Source organism: Pelodiscus sinensis, chromosome 4 (assembly GCF_049634645.1).
Source record: "Pelodiscus sinensis isolate JC-2024 chromosome 4, ASM4963464v1, whole genome shotgun sequence".
Classification (NCBI taxonomy): Eukaryota; Metazoa; Chordata; order Testudines; family Trionychidae; genus Pelodiscus; species Pelodiscus sinensis.
The window spans coordinates 72,628,301-72,650,484 of NC_134714.1; the positions used below are offsets into that span (position 1 = coordinate 72,628,301).

The following is a 22,184-nucleotide window of genomic DNA, read 5'->3' on the forward strand; positions in this document are numbered from 1 at the left end:
TTTATATTTTTGCATGGTGCTCATGGAAATCTTTGGAAGACTGTTAAATTAACAGCTAGTTAGCAATATGTATGTATTTGTTGTGATAAACATCAATTTCGCTTTATGGATTTTTGGTACACACAAAAGAGTTGCTGATACATTAAACAAACACTTTTCTATAATACAGTAAAACTCCATTAGTCCGGCATCCAATGCTCCATTAGTCCGGCACCATCAGGAACCCAGAAGTGCTGGGGCAGCCGGACAGGCTTCCCCCATTCAGCTGCTGCTGAAATTGACCAGCAGCTGAATCGGGGAAGCTGGGAGCAGAGCAGCTGGGGTGCTGCCGGGTTGGTCTCGTAGCGCTGCCCTTTGGGGCTGTGGGACCAACCCAGCAGCACCTCAGCTGCTCTTGGAGATGCCTGGGGCAGAGCAGCTGGAGTGCTGCCGGGTTGGTCCCGCAGCGCCAAAGGATGGCGCTTTGCCCCAGGCGTCGGGATTCAGCCGCTGCTGAAACTGACCAGCAGCGTCAGTTTCACCAGCAGGCTGAATCCGGACGCCTGGGGGAGAGCATCTGGGGTGCTGCGGGGTTGGTCCCGTAGCGCCGCCCCTCGGCGCTGCGGGACCAACCCGGCAGCACCCCAGCTGCTCTATTGCAGGCATCCAGATCCTTCATAGTCCCCCTTTCTGATAGTCCGGCATATCTGATAATCCGGCACCCCCTGAGTCCTAAAGGTGCCGGATTATCGGAAGTTTACTGTACTAAGGGAACAGATACAAATTTAGCAAACAAAAAGACATTTAAAAAAGCAACAAAGTCTCCATGTGTACTCCCTAGCCCTGGAAAACTAGTAACCAATACAACAGAAACCAAGACCTCAAAACATGCAGAGGGAAAACACCTACCTGATTTGGATTGCCCTTGTGGCATGCAAGGATAGTTGAGAATTTTATTTATTTGTTGAAGAACTGCTGGGAAACCCTTTATGCCATCAGAATGTAGTAGAATGAAGTCGAGTTTGCGGCCTACAAGCAGTATTGGAGAAGGGAAAGCAGAAGTTGAAGGTGGAAAATATGACAGCAGAGTTATAAGCTTACATAAGTCATGTTATTTCTTTAAAACTCCTCTGCTACTAGGAAAAATAGTTATTAAAACTAGAAAGGGCATTTCGGCATTTTTTCCAAAGCCCACCCAGTTGAACAGAGAAAGGGGAAACCTACCCCTTGTTTCAAGGCTATTATGTAATCGTCTCTCTGCTGTTTCCAACAGCTGTTTGCAGGTTTTCCACAGGTGGCACTGAGTGCAAGCTAAGTCAAATGCTGCCATTGCCGAAGGACTGAGGTCTGCCACGATTTCACTCAGAGGATCTGTATGCTCCAGCTGGATGCTGCTAATCCAAAAGTTTTCTTGGAGAGTAGGGACAGGGCTTCCAGAAGTAGCAAGCAACTTATCAGTAACATCCGAGATGGAATAAAATACCATACCTAAGCAATCCAGCAAAACATGAAGTCACTGGTTAAACTAAACAAATATTCTACGTCCCATAATGGATAATTCTTTGGTTCTTTACTAATGCAGCTCAGCATCTGGTCTGCTTTTTGAACCACTGCTGCATGTGGAATAGAGGTTTATACGGAGCTCTTCACAAAGATGCCTGGATAATTTCCTCCAAGTGGATACTGCGCTTTTGTTCATCCTCTTTCCCCCCGCCCCACCTCTTAGCCAGATTCCCCATCTCTAATTTGTAGGATTTGATCACTTGATCCTTACCTGCTGCTGCTGCACTCCCAATAGCCTGAAGCGTTGAGCGGCCACTGCCAGATCTCCTGATGCCTCCAGTACCATCAGCTGACTGATTTGCAATTTTTTGCTCCACTTTTGCCAGCTCCCGCACCACCTCTTGGTAGCGTTCCATGAACACCAGCTCCCCATAGCAAGCTGAAGATTCCAGATTAAACATCAAAGCCACCTGTCACAGATAATAATGAATGTAAGTTATACTCTACATCACCCAAATACTGTTTGAAAGGCCACATAACATTTTACTAAACTTTTTTTTTTAAAGGAGTAAAACATGAGACATTTCAACCCAATATGGCAGTTTTATTCAGAAAAGTATAGATTCATGAAAATAGGGATTTATAATTGTAGCGCTTTTGCAATTATATAGCTCTATATAGCACTGCTAGCAGGTGCCACAAAATTGGATTTGGATTCACTTTAACAACTGATTTATAAAGATGTTACAAAATACTCCAATATATTGTATATTAAAAGGATCAAGTAGCTAGTCCCACAGTGTTAAATATTTAAAATTAGCTCTTATCAGTCAGGGAATACCCTTTAGAATTTTCTAAAGTTAGCTCAGGATGACAAGGGTTATGTGGGTTGCTATTTCTCAACTATCAGTTAAACCCCATTCCAAGTCCTGTTCTCATCAGTGTTATAGACACACAAAGTAGCAAAGAAAACAGCCCTGTAGGCCCCAGGGGAGGAAAATAAAAAAAAAATACTGCTGTTGTTAACTGGAACCAATTCAGGACTTGACATTTACCAGCTGCTGATGCAAGGGTAACTATGAAAAAGCACTTGACTCTGTCCATCTCAGTCTTAGCGAGGCCCCTGCATTTTCTTGGCAATTCAACTGCCAAAGTACATCAGGACAATTTTTCAGAAAGGCAGCCTAAAAGTTACATGCAAAAATGCACATGCAATTGTAACTGAGTGGCACAACTGCACACGCAAGTTGGCTGTCTGCACATATAAATGAGGGCATCAATGGCACACTCTTCTGTACACAGACCTTCGGCCACCTATTTTGACAGCTTGACCACAACGTACATCTTCACCTGCCCACAAAGTCCAATGCCATACACGAGTTCAAGCCAACAGCTAGAGCGCTACAGCATGTCTTTACATGCTACAGTTGGGCATGAAGGTGGTGGAAAGTCATGTTTTTTTGGTCCAGGGGCAAAAACAATAGTTCAAATACTGCTTCTCATTCAAGAGTGGTGTTTCACATATGGGATCCTCACCTCCTCCCTTACCCAGCTGGAACACTAAGGGCCAGGCCTGGTAAAACCTTTGCAAACTTTGAAAACCCATGCAAAAACAGGGTATTTTAAAGAACAAGAAAACTTTCTTGGGCATGGTGGCTTAGGCTATCCTTGTTTCACTCCAACTGCTGGATTCCCCCTGACACCCAAATTTGGAAGGCTTTGTCCTTCAATATCCAGCTAGCTGGCACAGTAGAAATGTAATACAAATCTCCCCAACCACCCCCAGCCCATAATTTCATATAGAACTAGTTTCTAAATTTTATATAGCATGGATCACACACATTTACCTGATGGGCTTCTATAAAGTTCCCCCTCAGGATACAGGAAACTAGGAGTGACTCAGGTGGGGAGAGCATCATAGGGATGAGGAGGTTCTGTTGCTGAGGCTTCAGCCTACATTCCAGGTCACTCCAGCCAGACGCAGTACTGGTGCTTCCCTCTGCAAGAGCAATGAGGGAAATAGCTGATTAACTGCAATTTAACATCCCTACATTTCACAGCTCTCAAGTGCTCGGAGGGAGGGAGAGGAAGAGTAGCTGTGCATAGCCCCCAGTGCACAAGAGGCACAAAGGGAGAAAGAAGAGGGGGAGGTGCACTGGCCACACATAGAACCCTGATTGGCAGTAGGTTGCCTACCAATGTTTTATAGCATCATTCATACAAAACATTCCACAACAATTCCCAACAGATGTGAATCGAGCAAAAAAGCACGGGACTCAGAAATGATGAGCCCACACAGCAAACAGTAAAGTCAGCATGGCACTAAGGTTCCACAATTCCAGATGCCTCAGAAAGCTGTATTTAGATAGCTCAGGCTCTAGATCAGTGTGACCTTATGAGTGATATTATAAAGACACAACAGTAAGAGTCACAGTTCTAATGCCTACCACAAGTCCATCGGAGCACATACGTATTCTGTATTAATGCATTAACTATTAAATGTACTCAATACATATTTATATTGTAATAATAAGGGGAAGAAAAGTCAGGGCACTAGTGCCCCAGTATTTGGGAGTGGACAGTTGCAGTTCTCTAAGCCTTTTTATGAATTTAAATATTTTATATTCTAATGCCTCAATTTTCACTATGCTACATACTGCATCCATTTGCAAAATCACAGAAGCAGCAACAGAATGCTGACCCTCCTGTTCAAAAAAAAGAACAGATCTATGGCTTGCAAACCAGATTCTCTGTTAACAGGGGACAGTGAGACCATCAAACCAATCATTGAATTTCAGCAGTGCATTATATCTATCATTATGTAACAATTAGCCAACCAAATCCTTCCAATGAGATTTAGTACCTGATGTGCTGGTGCTCAATTCACTGCTTGTACTCTCCAGTGACTGACTAGAAGTGCCATCTTTAAAATCTGAAGTGGAAAATAAAAACTGCATGAGGAATGTATCACACCCCAAAGAGGGCAATCAAAGCTCTCTTTTGGATAAAAGAGTTTAATAGGCATAATAAAGATATTAGGCAACTGCAAGATACCACTGATGGGCTACGTCTAGACTGCAAGCCTCTTTCGAAAAAGAGCATCTAGACTGCAAGCAGTACTTTCGAAAAAGCAAGCCGCTTTTTCGAAAGAAAGCACCCAGACAGTCTTGATGCTCTCTTTCGAAAAAGCCGTTTGCATTCAAGAACGCCTTTTTTCGAAAGAGCACTTTCGAAAAAAGGCGTTCTTCCTCGTGAAATGAGGTTTTCCGCCGTCGAAAGAAAAGCCGTGTTCTTTCAATTTAATTTCGAAAGAACGCGGCTGTAGTCTAGACGCAGGTGAAGTTTTTTTAAAAAAAAGGCTACTTTTTTCGAAAAAACCCTTGAGTCTGGACACAGCCATGAGGTCCTCACATGAGCCATCACTTACATTATAGAGAACACAAAAGACTCTCATTCTGTAAGAGAAGAGTGGGTCATCCATCCAATCTGGTCCTCCATCTGATTGTGCAGAATGTCAGATGCACCGAAGAAAAAAAAGTTACCCACTCCCATTCCAATTCTACAATGTTATTTGAAAGCCAAAAAGGACGTCAGATTTTCCAAAGGCTACTGTAATTTTTATTCCAGCTGCCATGCTCATTCTTGGTCATAAGAGATTGGGGGTGAACTTTTTTTGAGCACAGTATCTTGCAAGTTCCAGAGTAATCATGATACTAGGAAATTTTTCTATACAATTTTAAGCAGGTTGCCTTTTGGGGATAATGACATCTAACCAGAGAATATTGGATTGGAACTAGTCACACTTCACACAGAACAACTACTATATCTATTGAGGACACTGACTAGAGAAGCTAGAGGAGAGAGACCAAGTACTCTTCTTCAAGTCCTGTGAGCAACCCAGTCATTCAGCTCAAGACAGTAACAACTGGCTTCCTAGCCAGATCACGTGACATGCACTTGCAACACAGCCTCCACAGCAATTTCTTAACTCACCTATCCTCCATCTTTGAGTTTGACGACGCTTCCTCAAGCTGGAGCACCTGGTTAAGGAGTAGTGTCTCTTGGAGACTGCAAGCTGATGTTCTGAAAGAGTAGTAGTCTTAGTGAATTCTTCAGGAGTCATTATTATAGACATACAAGTGCACTGCCAGGCAACTGGTCATGTAATTTTAAAAAATGGCCAAATACATAGCAAGAAACTATGAGACTAATACAAATAAGGATGGACACTCACTAGTGTGGTCCAAGACAGTGCCCTCATGAGAAATCCAGACATCTGTCCACAAAATGCTAAGGAAGTTTCTGAGATTCCTATCAGCATGCTACTGTGCTCTGCTCAAAATAGCTAGTATTTAATACATCCTCAGGAATCAAGTTTGTGGGAGAAAAGATTACAAAACTTTAGATCCATGAATATTCTGCTAAGTCTGAGATCACACGGGCTTCAGAAGGCATTAGCACTACACCTCAAGACTGACCTGCACTACCTTCTGTATTCTCTTGGCCTCTCTAGAGCCCACTAATCATGTAGTGGTGTTGTGAAGCAGAAAGAGAAGAAATGGGGGAAAACAGTCACTTGCAAGCTACTCTAAAGACCAGTACACTAGCCCACCAGACTAAGGAATATTCCATAAAAACTGTTGGCACTTGTCAAGATATTGAAGAAAAATAGCTGGGTAATTTGTTTAAGTTTAAAAAAGAGAAAAAGAGCATAGTTAAAATCCCTTTCCAGGAATTGTTTCCTCTTCTGCTACCCCTTTCTGAGTTCACAATGATGCTCAGGGTTATAAGAATGGGAACCAAGAGAGCCATTAAAAGAACAAGATGGCAAAGGACTTTTAAAAGATTTTTTTGCCATATCAGTTCATAGCATTGATCCATCTAATTCCTCTTCCATGTGTACTGTAGATATTTCAATTCAAGGATCATCAAGGAGCTACTGAGACCCCAGTGGATCTTACCTGCATTTCTGTTACTCATCACTACTTTGTACCTCCACTGAGCTTCAGAGAGGTATTTGGATAACTGCAGCACTCTGCTCCCAAACGCATCTCTATTCACAGAGAAATTCAAGCACTCCATCAATTCTAGCTCCTCATGGGGCACGTTACTCAAATCCCAAGGGAGAGAACTCTGAATGTCTTCCAGGTGCTTGAGGAGCATCTTGAGGAAAACATCCACTGCCAGATCGTCCACTAAAAATCCACTGACACCACTAGCAAAATGCTTCAAATCTAGATAGCTCAGCCTGGAGGATTCACAGGTGTCACTATTCAATTCTGAGCCAAGCATAGTTTGGGTCCCTTGATAGACTATCCGGGTGGCTTGAGGACATCTTTCTGCCTTCCTTTCAGGCCCTGCTGGGTGCTGTGGACTTTCTGAGGTGGAAGACTCTCGGCTGGCACTGCCATCCAAGTTCCCAGCACCACAGCTCTTTTTCACAATATCATCCTCGTCTGCATAGTCCTCGGGCAGGGGAGTCTCAGTGGAGAGGTCATTATAGGAGACAAAAAGCAGGGAGAAAATGTTCTCCAGAAGTTCCAGATGCAGAGGAGCAGGGACACTCCGTAAGAACTGCTGACACTTGGCAAGATACTGAAGAAAAATAGCTGGACAATCTGTATGTTTAAAAAAAAGAAAACAACACATTTAAAAGCTCTTTCCAGGAATTGTTTCCTCTTCTGCTACCCCTTTCTGAATCCACAATGGTGCTCAAAGTTACAAGAATGGGAACCAAGAGATCCATTAAAAAAACAAGATGGGAATGGACTTTTAAAAGAATCTTTGCTATATCAGTTAAGAGCACTGGTCCATCTAATTCAATATCCTTCCTCCAGCTGTGACCAATACTAATGATTCAGAGATGAACAGTCCTCTCTCAATATAACATCTAATGCACAATAAAGGAGCAGGGAATTACTCCTTTCTGACCCTGGCAGCAGTGATCGTCTTATGCCCTGATGCCCAAACTCAAATCTTCCATCTTAGAACACTGCTGTATTTCCATCTCTAATTCCTTTTAGAAAATGTCCTTCCTGTATGGATGTTTATAAAAAAAGGTAAATGTTCCAAAAAAGAAAAAATTAACAATCTGTACTGCAGAAGACAGTGAAAACTAGGGGTGCATCTACACAGCAGGACTTAGTTCAATTTGCATAGCTTATTTCGAGTTATGTCAATTGTGTAGCTTATTTCAAAACTGGGAGTGTTTACATAGCACTTATTTTGAAATAGAGAACTCTTCCTCCAACTTCCTTTGTTCCTCATACAATGAGGGTTACAGGAGTTGAAGTAAGAAGTCCTCCAGCTTGAAAGTATTTTGACATTTCAAAATAACTACCTGCTGTGTAGACATGGACTAAGTTATTTCGAAATAACGCATGTTATTTCAAAATAATGTTACTGTGTAGACATACCCCTAAGAGAGACTGTAACCACAACATTAGCTACACAAATATCAAGAACAATGAAAGTCTTGTGGCACTTTAAAGACTAACAGATTTAATTGGGCAAAATCCACTTAATCAGATTTTTACCCGTGAGAGTTTATGCCCAAATAAATCTTTAAAGTTTCATAGGACTCCTTGTTGGTTTTGCAGATATATTAACACTGCTATCCCTCTGAGACAAATATCAAGCTATTTTTTAAAATCCCAGCTACAACATCTCATTAATAATAATATTTTCTCCCTCACAGAATGGAGAATACTAAGGATTTTAGATTGCTTTACGAGGTAGATAATTTACACCTACTAGTAACATGTAAAAAGTAGCTCTTAGCTACCTCACATGCTGTGAAGCTTATTTGCTCATAAGAGCTTTGAGCTAATTGGATAAACGAATTATAGATGTTCACAGTGCAACATTAAAATAAGTTACTATCCACAGAATCTAGCAACTAGATAAGTACAAGCTACTAAACCTAGGCAAGGAGGCTGATCTCCTGATGGTTCTTTAAGAGGGGTCGAGTCCTCAGGGAGGTCACTGAGAAGGCTGTACATGCAGTCCTTGCACTTTGAATGATGATGTGAATTCACACACAGTGCATATATTGCGTACTTCATGGCGCAAAATGCCCGGAAGAGCACCAGGTTGCGTTTCTGGCTCAAGAGGCTGGGGACAGGCAGTGCTGTAAAGTGAAATACGAGCAGGTTAGTTCTCACACATTTTGAGAGACAGTGACTAACTGTAGTTTCTAAGAGGTCTTCAAATTCTCCTCTGTCTCTTATCCCCTTTAGAAAAGTAAAGCAGGGATTCTTCTGCCCTCCCTGCATCAATGTTCATAAAGAGGGCAAATGTTCAGCATGAGAAAGATCTGTAGTATAAACTGTCCAAGATAATGAAAACAACCTCACAAAAGGAAATACAATTAATAACAAAAGTAATTTTGCCCCACATCCCTATTAACTTGTCTTGAGTAGTTTCATGAGATACTCATGACTATAGTAGGACCAAAGTGTTCTGACAGAAGTTAGATTTTCAGATTGATAGGTGCCCTTTAATTCTACTATTTTAAGATGTAGACATGCTTCCAGGGAATTAAATATCTCAAATCAGAATTATTATACAATTCTACAGCCAATTCTACCAGTCACATAGGTTCCCAGTCTTGTTATTTTTAAGACTCCTCTATCTGCTTTACGCTCTATTCCACTTTGGCCATTGCTGAGTTCTCCACATCTCAACCCTGCCTCTTCCTCTCCAATTCTATTTCTAAACCCTTGGGTTTTTATCTTTTGCTTCAATTACTACACTCTCTTCCTCTTTGTTCTCTCCAGGTTTCACATCGCAACTCTCAATATCCCCCAAGAGACAGCTACCAAAACCATTTTCTTTGTTTACCATGTCAGCAATGTTGTCTGCTTTCCTTGAAAGTCTGTATACATTTCTGCTCTATATATGCATCACATATCTTCAAGCCCCTGTACAGTTTGGTTCCCATTTCATCTTCTGCTACTTCTCTAGACTTTGATAATTCAGGTAATCTTGACGCTCTTAGTTTCCTTTTCCCGTGAATGGCTCTGCTCTTGCTTCTTGCCATTTCCTCTACTTGGATTATCACCCTTGACCCTGTGCACCCCACAGTCACTTTCCTCCAGTCACTTCTTACACAGGTGGCCTTCCACAGCTGACCTCCACCCAGCCATCCTTCATGACAGTATGATTTAACAACACATGGAACAAAGAACAGAGAACAAGATACATACTTGGCCACTTTGGGCAACTTAAGGAAAACTATCCTGGCCTAGACATTGCCTGAAGGCTTGTGTTGCTAGAGTTGGTTACAACACAGTAGAGATAGACACATTCAATATTTGGTTTTGCTTTGCAGTGTACATCCATTTACAATGCAAAGCCAAACCTTATTTTGGGCAGGTTAAATACTAACATATTATAAATATGTCCTGCAACATGGTTGGTTTCCCTTAAGCAGACTAGTTATTACAGCACTACAATTTGATTACAACCGAATTGGCTGATCAAACTCTTATAGCCTAATTTGGTCAGTACCGCATTTGAACAACACTTAAGCATGGCTACAAAATCATGATTAAAAGTGACCGGTAAAGGATTTGAAGGAAAGAAGGGGATTATTAAACAAGGGGAAACCCTTTGGTTTCTTTATGTTAGATACCAACAGCTTTAAAAGGTACCCCTTACCAATTCTCTCCCCCCTCCAGCTTGTTTCAGGGACAGGAAAGTGTCACATACCAAAAACATTCTTCCTTCTTATCACATTAAAACAGCAATGCTGAATATAAATTTGCAAGTCATCCCTAGCTCATCAGGGAACAAAACACACACAGTAGAATATTATGGCATTTCTGCTTTCAGTACAGATATAGATCATAAATAATACTCTAATAAATACTGCACTATTGTAGTGTAATAGTCCCCAAACACTACCACTTAAAATAACGTTACTGCAGTGTTTAGACCACTATTGTACTACATTGATCTGAACTACATTAGCTAGAACAGTGTTTGAACTATATTAATCCGAGTGCCCAAGCATTACTTCCATGAAAACCAGAAGCACAGATTTTCCTGCGGCTCGTGCCCTTACAACAAGGAGTTTTATGCAAAATAAATCTGCCAGTGTAAGCACAGCCTACAATCCATTGCAGTTCCATTGGTGGTAGCAACAGTGGAGCGTAGACAGTATTCAGGTGTTATTACCATCCTATCCTCTAAGGGCATGTCTACATGCCTACTACTAGTCTGCTGATTTGGGCTCATGGGTCTCTGGCTATAGAACTGTTTAACTGTGGTATAGACAATCGAACTTGGGCCGGAGCCAGGCTTTAGGATCCCACAATGGGAGAGAGTCCCAGAACCTGGGCGTCAGCCTGAGCTTGAATGCCTACACCGCAATTTGACAACCCCCTCTTCGGAGAAGCCCCATAAGCCTGAGTCAGCAGACAAAGACCAGCAGTGGATATTTACCTGCAATGCTGCCATAACCTTCATCAATTCAGTACAGTTGGTCATTGCAATGATAAAAATACCAGTCTTCTGTCTGCACAGATACAGCCTCTCTTGCTAAAACAATTGTGGGAAATTTTCAGAAATGTGTATAGGCAGATACAACCACACAGACTAGAGAAAGATTTGACTAACAAAGTCTTTCCAGAAAAAGTCTTCGTCCAAACTATTTGAACATAGTTTACCATCTCACCCCGTCTCCAAACACCACTATAACTAAAATACTTCATCTGGGTCCTTTCCACACTGGAAGCAAAAGTTCAACAGCTGTTAATAGAGTTAGCTATTTCAGCTAGTCTTTTTTTTTCCCCTTGAAGCTTCCCCTAACTGTACCTCTGTAGGTGGAAATGACGGTAGGAGTGATAGTTTAGAAAAGGCAGCTGCTAGTGTCATATAACCATACACCTGCCTGTGCATTTGACAGCACTTTATGTCTGCTTAGCTTCATTGTTTTGTTCATGGTCAATTACACTGTCTCATGCACTAAAAGAGGCATCACCTTGATGCTTCTGAGCTTTCTTCTGAGATCCAGAGTATGCTGTTCCTCCCAGCCTTGCAGGAGGGTGTTAACCAGTAATAGCAGCAGCAAAAATAAAATGGAGGCAGCAGCAGACAGGTGTGTGCATAGGAAGGAAGAGAAGTGGGTGGAAGCCTTTGTTTGACATGAGCTGCTATTTTGGGGCCCACTCATATTACCCTTCTAATTATCATAAAGGGAGTAGAAAACAAGTTTTTTTAGGGTTCCCCTTCACCCATTCTTTCAATCTCAGGATATGTTATCTAAAAGTTACTCTTCCAGGAAATGGAGTTGCCAAAAAAAAAAAAATTCAGTGACAGCATCCCTTTTAAACGTAAGTCTTTTCATTTACCATTGAGCTAGAAAAAAAAGTGAAGACTTGATTTTCATTAACTAGTTCTGTAAAAGAAAGTGATCTTAGAGAAGTGAAACCACGGGTAGAATTATCCTTCTGTGCAGTTGTATGGCTCAGACAGATCTAAATGGACTGAGTCTTCCTTCCCTCCCCCAGAGACGTCTCAGCAGCAGCCTTTCAAGTGGAATCTGGTATTATAAAAAAGATTCTAATAAATATCTAATTGCAGAGACGAGTAATGCATAAAGTTAATGTAATGGCACAGCAGCAAAATAAGTCTAAAGCACAGGCCTTGAAAAAGATCTGAGTGGAATAATTACAACATAACTGAACCAAAAAAAAAAGAGGGGAAAAAATCCCCAGAAGGCTGCTCCAAGTTGTGTTTCATACAAGTGCTATCCCATAATCAGCTAAAGCCCAAGCTTTACCTCTTATCTGTTTCAAACATCCATTTGAGACAGGCCCTGAGATAAAGATAAATCTTTGTTCTTTAAGGACACTAATTGATCCCCAACTCCCTATCACAAGCATACACAAACGGTTAGGCTTTACAAATTTTATTAGTAAAAAAAGGAAGCCATCATCTTGACAATTTGTGGTAGGAGAGCAAGAATTGGCTTCCTTTAGAACAGTGGTTCCCAAACTTTTTGGCATCACGCCTTTTTTTATTTTTGAGAAACCCTCTCACTCTCACACACACACCCTCCCCAGCATAGACAAAGGAAAAACAAAAACCAAGACACCTTACAAGAATCTGTAGGTTTCCAGTTCCCAGTGCTTTTTGTGGAGTCAGAGCTACCACCCATCAAATAGAGCTCCTGCCAGGAAGCAACCATTGACCTAGACGCTACCTCCACATAATAAAGATTCAAACACAACAGGATCGTCTGAAAAACTCTTGAAAACTCCTTTAACATGGATAACATAGTAATTTAAGGAACTTCAAGGACTAGAGTATTTTATTGAAAAATAGGCACTCTGCCAGATAGCACAGGGCCAAATGTTAAGTTTAAATTTAAAAGGTTTTTATAAAACCTAACATTAGAAAACCTTAGGATGTTTTGTGCAGTGATTTTTTTTAAATGAGCAAGGATTTTTATGAACATAATTTAATCTTTCCTTCCAAACTGAAACCAAGGAATCACGTGTATGAACACCACAGAGAAATTTAATCTTCCCTTCCAAACTGAAACCAAGGAATCACGTGTATGAACACCACAGAGAAACTGACCAGTCTGGTGGGTCTCTCTCTCCAAGCTGAGAATATGTAGGGAAAGCAAATATGATTTTAAAATGAATGAACTTTTATTATGCTTACTCGGAAAAAGTCTTTAAAATATTTTTGAAGTACTCTGTACATATATGATAGCATGTTCCACCAAAGTTAAATTACTATCTTCAGAGATTACCTGAAATCAGGTTTCATAACTTTCTCATAGAAGAGAGCTCTCCTTTAAAAGGAAATTATTGAGAATCACTTTCCTACACCCTAGGAAGTTGGGTTTAAAGTTGTGATAAGTTTATTATTTGCAAAGTGCAAGTAGTTAGCACTGATGCTTTCAGACAGGAGTATTATCAGCATTACGTGACTCTTAAAGGTCTTCTTCTACAGCCACATTTGTACTAATTTACCCTGTGTCTGCTGGTCTCTGGATGGAACCGTCTGAAGAAGTTCAATGACATCCTCTTCATTCAGGGCCAGAAGATTTGTGAGGTGATGAAGAGAATAGAGTGCAGAGTGGCAATCTAGACTGTACAAGTGTTGCAAAAGAATCTTCTTTGGGATAGTAATACTGCAAGAAAAAGCAAGTCTAATCAGAATGGTGAAAATGGATCCACCACCTGAACCATGACTACACCAAGGATTTTCCAGTTCTAACGCTGACTCAACTTCTGCATTAAAAAAATAAATAAATAAAAATGTAGCTAATCATGGAGCTTCTGTAGTTTGTGGCATGTGATCACTAAGAGATATTGTATACCTGGCATTTGTATGTTAAACTTATGCACGTGTTGTTCTGGCTACATGGGAAGCCCTTGTCAAAACACATGGTTAATAAAAAGTGCTTCCAGCTGCTGTACCTGTTTTGCTGTATGCACCATTCAAGAACCTCCACTTGAGCCCACAGCCCATCGCAGAATTCTTTTAATACAGAATCATTGCATGGACCCTGTTAGAGAGAGTGAGCAAATTAGCATCAGCTAACACAAAGTGAAAAGATCACATTCACACCAGACCCCTCTATCCTACAAAGAAGATCACAAGACTATAATTTGGTTCAGATGTTTGATGGCTAAAGGAATCTTCTATTTAGATAGGCAGATTTCTGCACTTTTACTTTATTTACACATTAAAGCAATAAGATGGAGAATAGACTCTTTAAAGTAAAATGCAGCTATCTAAACTTGACACAGCCATTTTTCCAGTCTGTAAGCTCACCCCTATAGCTTTTAATATTTTACCTGAAAAGAGAATTTAGTGCTTCTGAAGGGTACTACAGGATTTACATTGCCAAAGTCACTCCAATACACCCAAAAAAGGTAACTGCGCGGTTTAGAAGCGCAAGCTGCCTACAGACCCTGCTGCAATATGACTATGTTCAGCTATGGATGCTTGTCCACTACACAGAGACTGTGCTATCTTATAAAGGTTCATTAACCAGGCATCAGATGGTAACTTCCTTAAAACATTATTGACTTAGGACATAGTTCAAGCAATGATCTAGAAGTGAAATGATCAGTGTCCACTTATCAGTCGTCCAAAGCAACCATTCTCCAGAACTGTCTGGATTGGCACTACAGGCTTAGTGTTTAAAAACTCCGTATACCCCGAAAAGAAAGAAGATTCCAAAATGAAGTGGATCCTCTAGTTACAGCTCCTTATATTTATGTGCCTGGGGATTTTATTTTGGGCATTCAGGATGAAGTGGATGGCACCACTCATCTTGGATCAATAGTGCCTACAAGTTAGGTGGTACATGTGAAATGGACAAAGTGTCTCAATGCATTTCATAAGACGTAAGTACCCACAATACAGAGTCAAAACTATTAGCACTATTTGGCACTGAGTTTCTGAGGTCAAAAACTAAATGGGTCCTGGAGAGTGGACACAGAAGACTCCAGTCAGGTCAAAAGTTGAGATACACTGAAGGAGATGTCGTGAAAGCAATCTTGCAATGCTGCTGCCTGCACGCTATTTGTTTTTTAAAACCCCTTTTTAAAAAGGGCTTAAAATTATAACCAGAGGTTTTGCTCTTACATCACACATTTGGAAAGACATTTAAAGTTCAGAATCTCAATGTATGCAGTTAGAACAAGTCTCATTTTAGAGACAGCAAAAAATTTACATTTAAAAAAAACTCACACACACACACAAACCAAGCAGCCACTTCAGATTTGAAAATTCAATCTGTCAATTTACAATAACTGTAATCAAACTGAACCATCAGTCATAGCATTCTGCTATTTCAATCTGATCTCCACTTGCTTACTTGCCTGAGTTTTATGAAGAGTAGATAACAAGTTTTTTGCTGATTCTAAGCTATGACAGTGAGTCCACCCTAATAATACTAGAAGACGGCTCAGGGGGTTGAATTCTCGACTCAGTAAGTTGCTCAGGCCTGAAAAGTCTTCCCTTTTTAATAGTGTTAATGCAGTCACCTAGAAAAAAAAAGGAAGAAAGCTTTTATCATTCTAAATATATAGAATCCCATTGGGGTGATGGCAGGCTGTCACAATAGCAGTTTCAGAAAATGGTTTAACTTCCTCAAATCCAGATTTTACAGGCCACCACGTTTACCTTTAGTCAGGCTGCAAAGAAAAGGAGTCACCAAGTAAAAGCCAATAAATCACTCCACCCTTGGCTTATCTCTAATTCTGCACAAATAGGTTTTATGCATAAACTAGAAACTAATGCAGTTACCAATGCAATTTGAGCCAATAATAGATGAACCAAGATTTATCTTATCTGGAATCTCATGCTCTCAATGGGCACGTCTACACTGCAGCGCTATTTCAGCATCCCAAAATAGCTATTCTGCATCTTTTAAACAAGCCTATTATTTTGAAATAGCTTTCGAAATAACAAACTCGCTATTCTGACATCTCTGTAAACCTCGTTCCACATGGATTAAGGGATGTTTCAGAATAGTGCTCTATTTTGAAATTTGGCGCTATGTAGACTATAAATAAGCTATTTTGAAATACATTTGAGATAAGCTATGCAATTTGCACCCAATATGACTCTGTGTAGTTTTATCTCCTATAGCACCTTTTACTCAATGAAGGATGTTAAAAGGTGGGTGGGTAATTAATTAATTGTGTAGTCAGTAAGAGAAGGTGCTCCATCCCAGCTCATGCCGGTCCAGGAGCAACCCCCACTGCAACTCTACAGTTTAAATGTAGTAGAAGCTGGGTGCACAAGCATTTAAACTGCAAAGTCATAGCAGGGGTAGATCCCGGACCGGCATGAACCAGGATTGCTGCGCCACTACATTTTAAATGTAGTAAGAGCTGCCCAGCACTTACTACATTTAAAATGCAGAGCCACAGCAGGGGTAGCTCACCCGGCTCTTACTACATACAAAATACAGCACTGATGTGAGCCGAGACTGCTTGGTCCCAGCTCACACGGGTCCAGCAGCCCCTGTTTGCGGTGGCCCAGACTGGCTGCGGGCAGAGGTTGCTCCGGTGGCAGCAGCCCATCTGCGGCCAGCCCTGGACATCACAAACAGAAGCTGCTTGGTCAGCAGCTCTTATCTGCAGCTGCCAAGACTGGCTGCGGACAGGAGCTGCTGCCAAAGCAACTGGTTTGTGGCAGCCAGCACTGGCTGCGGCCAGGGGCTGCCGCTGCCGGAGCAGCGTCTGCCCATGGCCAGCCCGGACCGCCACAGGCCGGGGCTGCTTCACGGCAGCAAGCCCCTGTCCCAGGGGTGGCCAGCTCCCCACTGGGACCCCTAATGGACAGAGGCTGCTGCTGGAGCAGCCTCTACCCGCAGCAAGCCTCAGCCTGCCACGGGCAGTGGCTCCCCTACCGTGACTTGGGGAGGGGGAAGCGAGTAATCAGGTTGACATGACTACTCGCTTATATCCCTATACTCACCACTCTCAAAGCACTTAATAAATTTCCATTTAACACTACAACTCTTTGGTGAAGTATCACTGTCCTCATTTTACACAGGAAATACTTCTATCACACAGCTTAGGTGGCTGCCAAGGTTACTCCATGAATCTGTGAGAATCCCTGGCAGGGCTGGGAGCAGAACACAGGAGACTTACATCCTCTGTTCCAACCATCAGACCCCATTGATTTAAATCTTCTAGAAACCTCCATACTGATATCTTAAATCTTAGAGATTAGGGATGTAAGCGCATAAACGTTTAAACGGGTAACCAATAAGCAGGAGCTTATCCTTTACCTAAACAGTTACACACGGACTCCCAGTCTGGCTTCCAGGGAGCTAGCTGCTGTCCTGTGCTGCTGCCTCTGCATCAGAGGCAGCAGCTGGCTCCCGGGGAGTAGGGTGGCAGGTGCACACCAGCTCCCGGGGAGCAGGGTGGCAGGTGCACTCCGGCTCCCGGAGAGTTGGCTGCCGCCCCATGTGTAGCCACTGAATTTTTCAGCAGTTACATGGTTAGCCAATTACATGCATTTTAACATCCCTAATAGAGATTAAACAGTTCCGATGGGTCAAGAGATTATAAAAAACAATTACTGGTTAACTTCTTGGTACCAAAAATCAGGACTCCTGAAGACTTCCAGTCAAATGTAAAATGTTCTAATGCTGAAATCATGGTGGTAACTTGATCCACCAATATGTTTTCCCCTCTCTATCATCTTTATTTCCATACCAGAATCTGCTCCAGAAAGTGCTTGCTGCTGCTCAGGCAGTAGAAATAGGCAGTCTTCCAAGAATAAACCTGTTCAGGCTCTGAGAACAAAGCCAGCATTACCCGCTCTGTATCCAACTGCTCAGATGAACCTGAGATACACATAAATGTGATTATTTTCAAGCACCAAGAGCTACCTCCAAAGAAAGCAAGACTTGGGCAAGGTAGTCAGCAGTGCAACAGTTAGGGAATTGCCAAGGAAAATCTACATTCATATTCCATAACTACCAAAAATCTCTAAGTGGTCCAACTCCCACCCTTTTCCTCCCTCAACCAGTCCTGCCTGCAAAGTCTCAATGGTCCAACTTTTAATGAAAAAACAAAACATACCTTTTCCTGGCAACTTTGGCCCTAGCAGTTTCTCTCTTGTCCTCTCAGTGAAGACACTGCTGTACAGACTGACCAAGGCATGGCTCTGCTTTCTCAGGATGCAGCCCAGTAATCTCTCTTCCTTCAGCTGGCTTCCTTCTGCCCAGCAAGCATCCAACAGCTCCCTGCACAAGTGTCGGAGCTCGCTAGTCTGAGGCTCTACTTCAAAATGCAATACACTAAGGGCACTGTAAATTGCATCTACTGTCTGACTCTGATCCAGTTCTCCTGATGATTTTGGATTCCACTGAAGCCTCTGCAGAGATTTTAAGGAATCACGGAGAAAGTCAACATAAATGTTTTGCACAGAGCAACTGTGCTGGAATGCAGAGCTGGGTGTGCCATGTTCCCACTGCAGGAACTCCAGAAGGGCTTGTGCCCGCCTGGGTGCCCACAACAAAAGTTTCCGGAGAGCAGAGGTAGTTTCCACACTGAATCTGTAAGCGCGTCCATCTCTTTTCTTCCTGTCCGATTCATGCTTGCTCTGGACACATTCAAATGCTTCAAACAGCTCCTGGGAGGAAAAAGGCAGATATGTTAGATAAAGCCAGTCTAGATAAAGCACTGGAGAATTATTATAGACAATAATGGTGTCTGGTCGTAAGGAACATACTTCTGCACTTCATACAAACTGATCTCCCAAGATATGACTCCCGTATCCATTGCAACTATGGTCAGTCTTGCTAGTAAAGATACTTTTACTTCAGTCTGGTCTGCCTTATTAGATCTTTCAGACTAGGATCATTAAACCTAATTGAAGAATGGATTTAGTGACATGAAGAGCACTATGAAAGTGCCATTCCTACTCCCCAATGCCTTTGAGATAAGTTTGTAACATTTAATTGTTCCTGTATATAAAAGGCTCTCACAAACCTTAACCTCTTTACACTCCCACTCCATACATAAAATCTCAACTGAGGTGGCAAGAGTAAAGACACATAATTTCAGCTTGATTTCAAACGATCAGCCTGACAATATGATTTAATGAAAAAAGTACAACAGGCAAATAAGAGGATATGAAACCATGATGAAACCATACTGGCTGCAACCTATGTAGGACTAGGGGATTTCGCTCAACAATCACTGTGCAGCTGGCTGCAGTTTCCTGAACTGTACCCTTGAGCTCCCCCAATTCTGCCAGCAAATCTTTTTAAAACTGCAAATTTATTTTTTTTAATGAGATGAAGTAAAAAAGGCATTAAACACCTTAGCCTTCTTAAGGTCATCCATTAACAACTCTCCTTCCCTCACACAGCCAGACAGATGCACCAGCTCCATTGTCTGGAATAAAACCTCATTTTGAGTTTGAGTTGTAAGCTGCAGCAGAATGGTAGAGGGCAATAAAAGTCTTAAAAACAAGAGCTGTTCTGGCCATTATGGATTTCAAACCTATCGAAAATATTTTTCAGCAACTCATGCTAGCACACTAGCCTTTCCTCCATGGAGGCCAAAATTCATATCTTACATTAAACTCAAGATGTGATGCTTTTAGTCTACAGTCAATTTCTGCAACTCAGAAAAGTACCATATGAATAATATTCTCTGGCCAGGGAAGCCTCAAGTCTGATGTAGCAGGAAATGACATGAGGATGAAGGTGCACAGTTGTATGACTAGGAATGTGAAGCAGCAGCAGGGGAGAAGGGTGGGAATAGGGCTACTGACTCTCAGCCCACAAAGGCTGGGAGCCATCAGCCCTGTGGGGCTGGAACAACCTCTGCCCACAGTGTGGGAGCCAATCCAGCCCAGCCATGGCAGGAGGGTAGGCCACTCCAACCCAGCAGGCTGAAACAGCCCCACTTTTATCCACCATTCAATCAGTTAACCGGTCAAACTTCATGTTCAACTGGTTAACTTATTAAACAGGATTTTGCATCCCTATGTATGACTGCAACAGCAGGAGCAGCTGGAGGCCAGGAGTCAGGTTTGTTAGCAAGTTTGTAGGGAAGCTTGCTCAGCACCTGCCTATACTAATCCACCTCTAGCCAAAATCATCACCTTTATGTATGTAAATTCACTAACTGAAGTGAGTAAATCTGAATTGTCCTCACATTCAACTGCCTTTATTTTCTGCAGAGAAGATCAAAAGGTTGTTAATGTCTCAAACACCAGAGCAGACAACTCTTAGCATTAACTTTGATCTTAAGAATGATCAGTAAGCCAGGCATTCAGCTCACCTTTAGGACTTCATCTGAGATATCCTTTTGCAGTTCTTCTAAGAGGAGTAAGAATTCAGTTTCTCTTTGGAGAACAGCTGGAATTATTTTCTGACATTATCAGGAAAAGAATAAAAAGATTAAAAAGGCTAGAGAAGATGTGGGTCACTATCTTAGGTTTACAGATAAAAAATATTTTATACTTTAGGGCCGACATATTCAGAGATATTTATTTTATTGGGGATTAAAAGTCCTGTCTCCCATCCTAAGATACCTAGGGTCTGTTCCTATACAACAGATTCTATTCTCTATTTCCAATTACGGAGCTAGCAAATGTAATTTCCCTGCAACCCCTTTGGAATAGGGCCATCTTTCCTCAAACATCAAGAAAATTCATGAACCTCGGCAATGAGGTCAGAGGAAAGAAAAAAGTGAGGAAAGACACACATACTTATGACCAATACCTTCAGGGGGTAGCCTTAGTCTGTACAAACAAACTTAAAAAACAACAAATGGTCTGGTAGCACTTTATTGACTAACAAAACATATAGATGGTTTCATGAGCTTTCGTGGACACAGCCCACTTCTTCAGATGACCGGAGTTTTGAGTTTAGGATGTGCAGACCCAAAATAAATAGAGAAGGGCGAGTTGTTTTTTAAGTTTACTTATGACCAATGCTCCCCTTTTTGAGGCCTTGTTTCTGTCTCCCTGATGTAATATGCTAATTGCCTACCACTCTCCTCCCAATCGTTCTGCGTATGTAACTATACCGCCTTAAAGTATACCATTTATAAAGTATTGTGCAATCCTTGGTTTATTTCCTCTTTGGTGGGTGAAAGGGGCTATAGAAATGTAAGCTACTAATTCACGCTCTCTGTTTGTAGGAAAATTTCACACACAGTATGCACACTAAAAATTTAGCTCACATAGCTGCAAAAAAAAAAAAAAAAAAAATCAAATAAACCCAAAAAGTTTACTTTCATTTTTTGCTAAGTTTAATGAAAAATTAAGGAATCAGTTGTAAGTATTAAAAATAGTAAGTCTCAAAATCTGTAGTTCCCTATTAACATTTATTATTTTTCTGTTTACAAGCATTATTTCCATTTGTAAATTATCTAGAACAAGCTTCTTTACCTGATCCCATGCCAGCCATTTCTTGAGCACAAGAAGCCAAAGCCATGCAAGTCTCTGAGGGCTATAGTTCTGTCCACACCTGCAAAAGTAATCGCATATACAGAAAATCTAAGCACCAGAACACCTTTACCTAATTACCTAATGTAGTAGGAAATTAATTGGGTTTTTTTCCGCCCTCCAGACAAAAATGATTCCCAGAATGCTGTCAATTTAGTCAATAATAAAAAAGTATCACAAAAAAGTTATGCAGACTTAAGAAGAGATATTGGATTCTTTTTTTTAAAAATTGCACAACGTTGAAAACCAACCTTAACAGCCTCATGCATGTGCTTGAGTAATTGTGAGCAAAACCAACAAGTGAAACTTAAGGTTGTTTCACTATCCAAACTGAGAAATGTGAAAAGCAGACAAATTAAGTAGTGAGAAGTTATATTTTTAATCTCAAGTATTGTTAGTAACAAGCAAGCATTTTTATAAATAGGTTGATCATCTTCTAAACAAGAAGCACACAATGTCAGCAGTATTACAACTATAAAACAGATTCTGTCACCGTCTATAACTTACATTACTTCAGTGAAGTCTTTCAAAATTGACCTGTACTAAATTTCTGCATGATCTTGAGCTTATACATCATCTTATCCATTAAGTGTATGAACAAGGTTGAAAGCTGAATAAGACTGGGCCATACATCAGTGAAGCTCTGAGCAAGTTGGCACTCAAATGTTAACAGTAATAGGAGAAAACACTGACAAGAAAGCATATTCTGCTTCAAGGATTCTACAGGCACATTACAATGC

The 22,184-nt window shown here is 41.3% G+C and overlaps 1 protein-coding gene across 5 annotated transcripts in view; it reads right to left on the reverse strand.

The window, feature by feature from the left end:
• The window catches only part of ZFYVE26 (zinc finger FYVE-type containing 26), a 72,651-nt gene that overhangs the window by 48,267 nt on the left and 2,200 nt on the right, over nt 1-22,184 (reverse strand). For all 5 annotated transcript variants that reach the window (XM_014568646.3, XM_014568645.3, XM_014568644.3 and 2 more), the window contains exons 3-17: nt 21,388-21,466; nt 20,274-20,363; nt 18,060-18,612; nt 17,691-17,821; nt 15,336-15,500; nt 13,923-14,011; nt 13,473-13,633; nt 8,405-8,611; nt 6,444-7,100; nt 5,476-5,565; nt 4,346-4,414; nt 3,330-3,481; nt 1,754-1,952; nt 1,204-1,467; nt 889-1,008 (exon numbers count right to left, since the gene is read on the reverse strand). In XM_014568646.3, the coding sequence (XP_014424132.2) occupies nt 889-1,008; nt 1,204-1,467; nt 1,754-1,952; nt 3,330-3,481; nt 4,346-4,414; nt 5,476-5,565; nt 6,444-7,100; nt 8,405-8,611; nt 13,473-13,633; nt 13,923-14,011; nt 15,336-15,500; nt 17,691-17,821; nt 18,060-18,612; nt 20,274-20,363; nt 21,388-21,466 (3,026 nt within the window). The remainder of the gene's footprint in view (nt 1-888; nt 1,009-1,203; nt 1,468-1,753; nt 1,953-3,329; nt 3,482-4,345; nt 4,415-5,475; nt 5,566-6,443; nt 7,101-8,404; nt 8,612-13,472; nt 13,634-13,922; nt 14,012-15,335; nt 15,501-17,690; nt 17,822-18,059; nt 18,613-20,273; nt 20,364-21,387; nt 21,467-22,184) is intronic.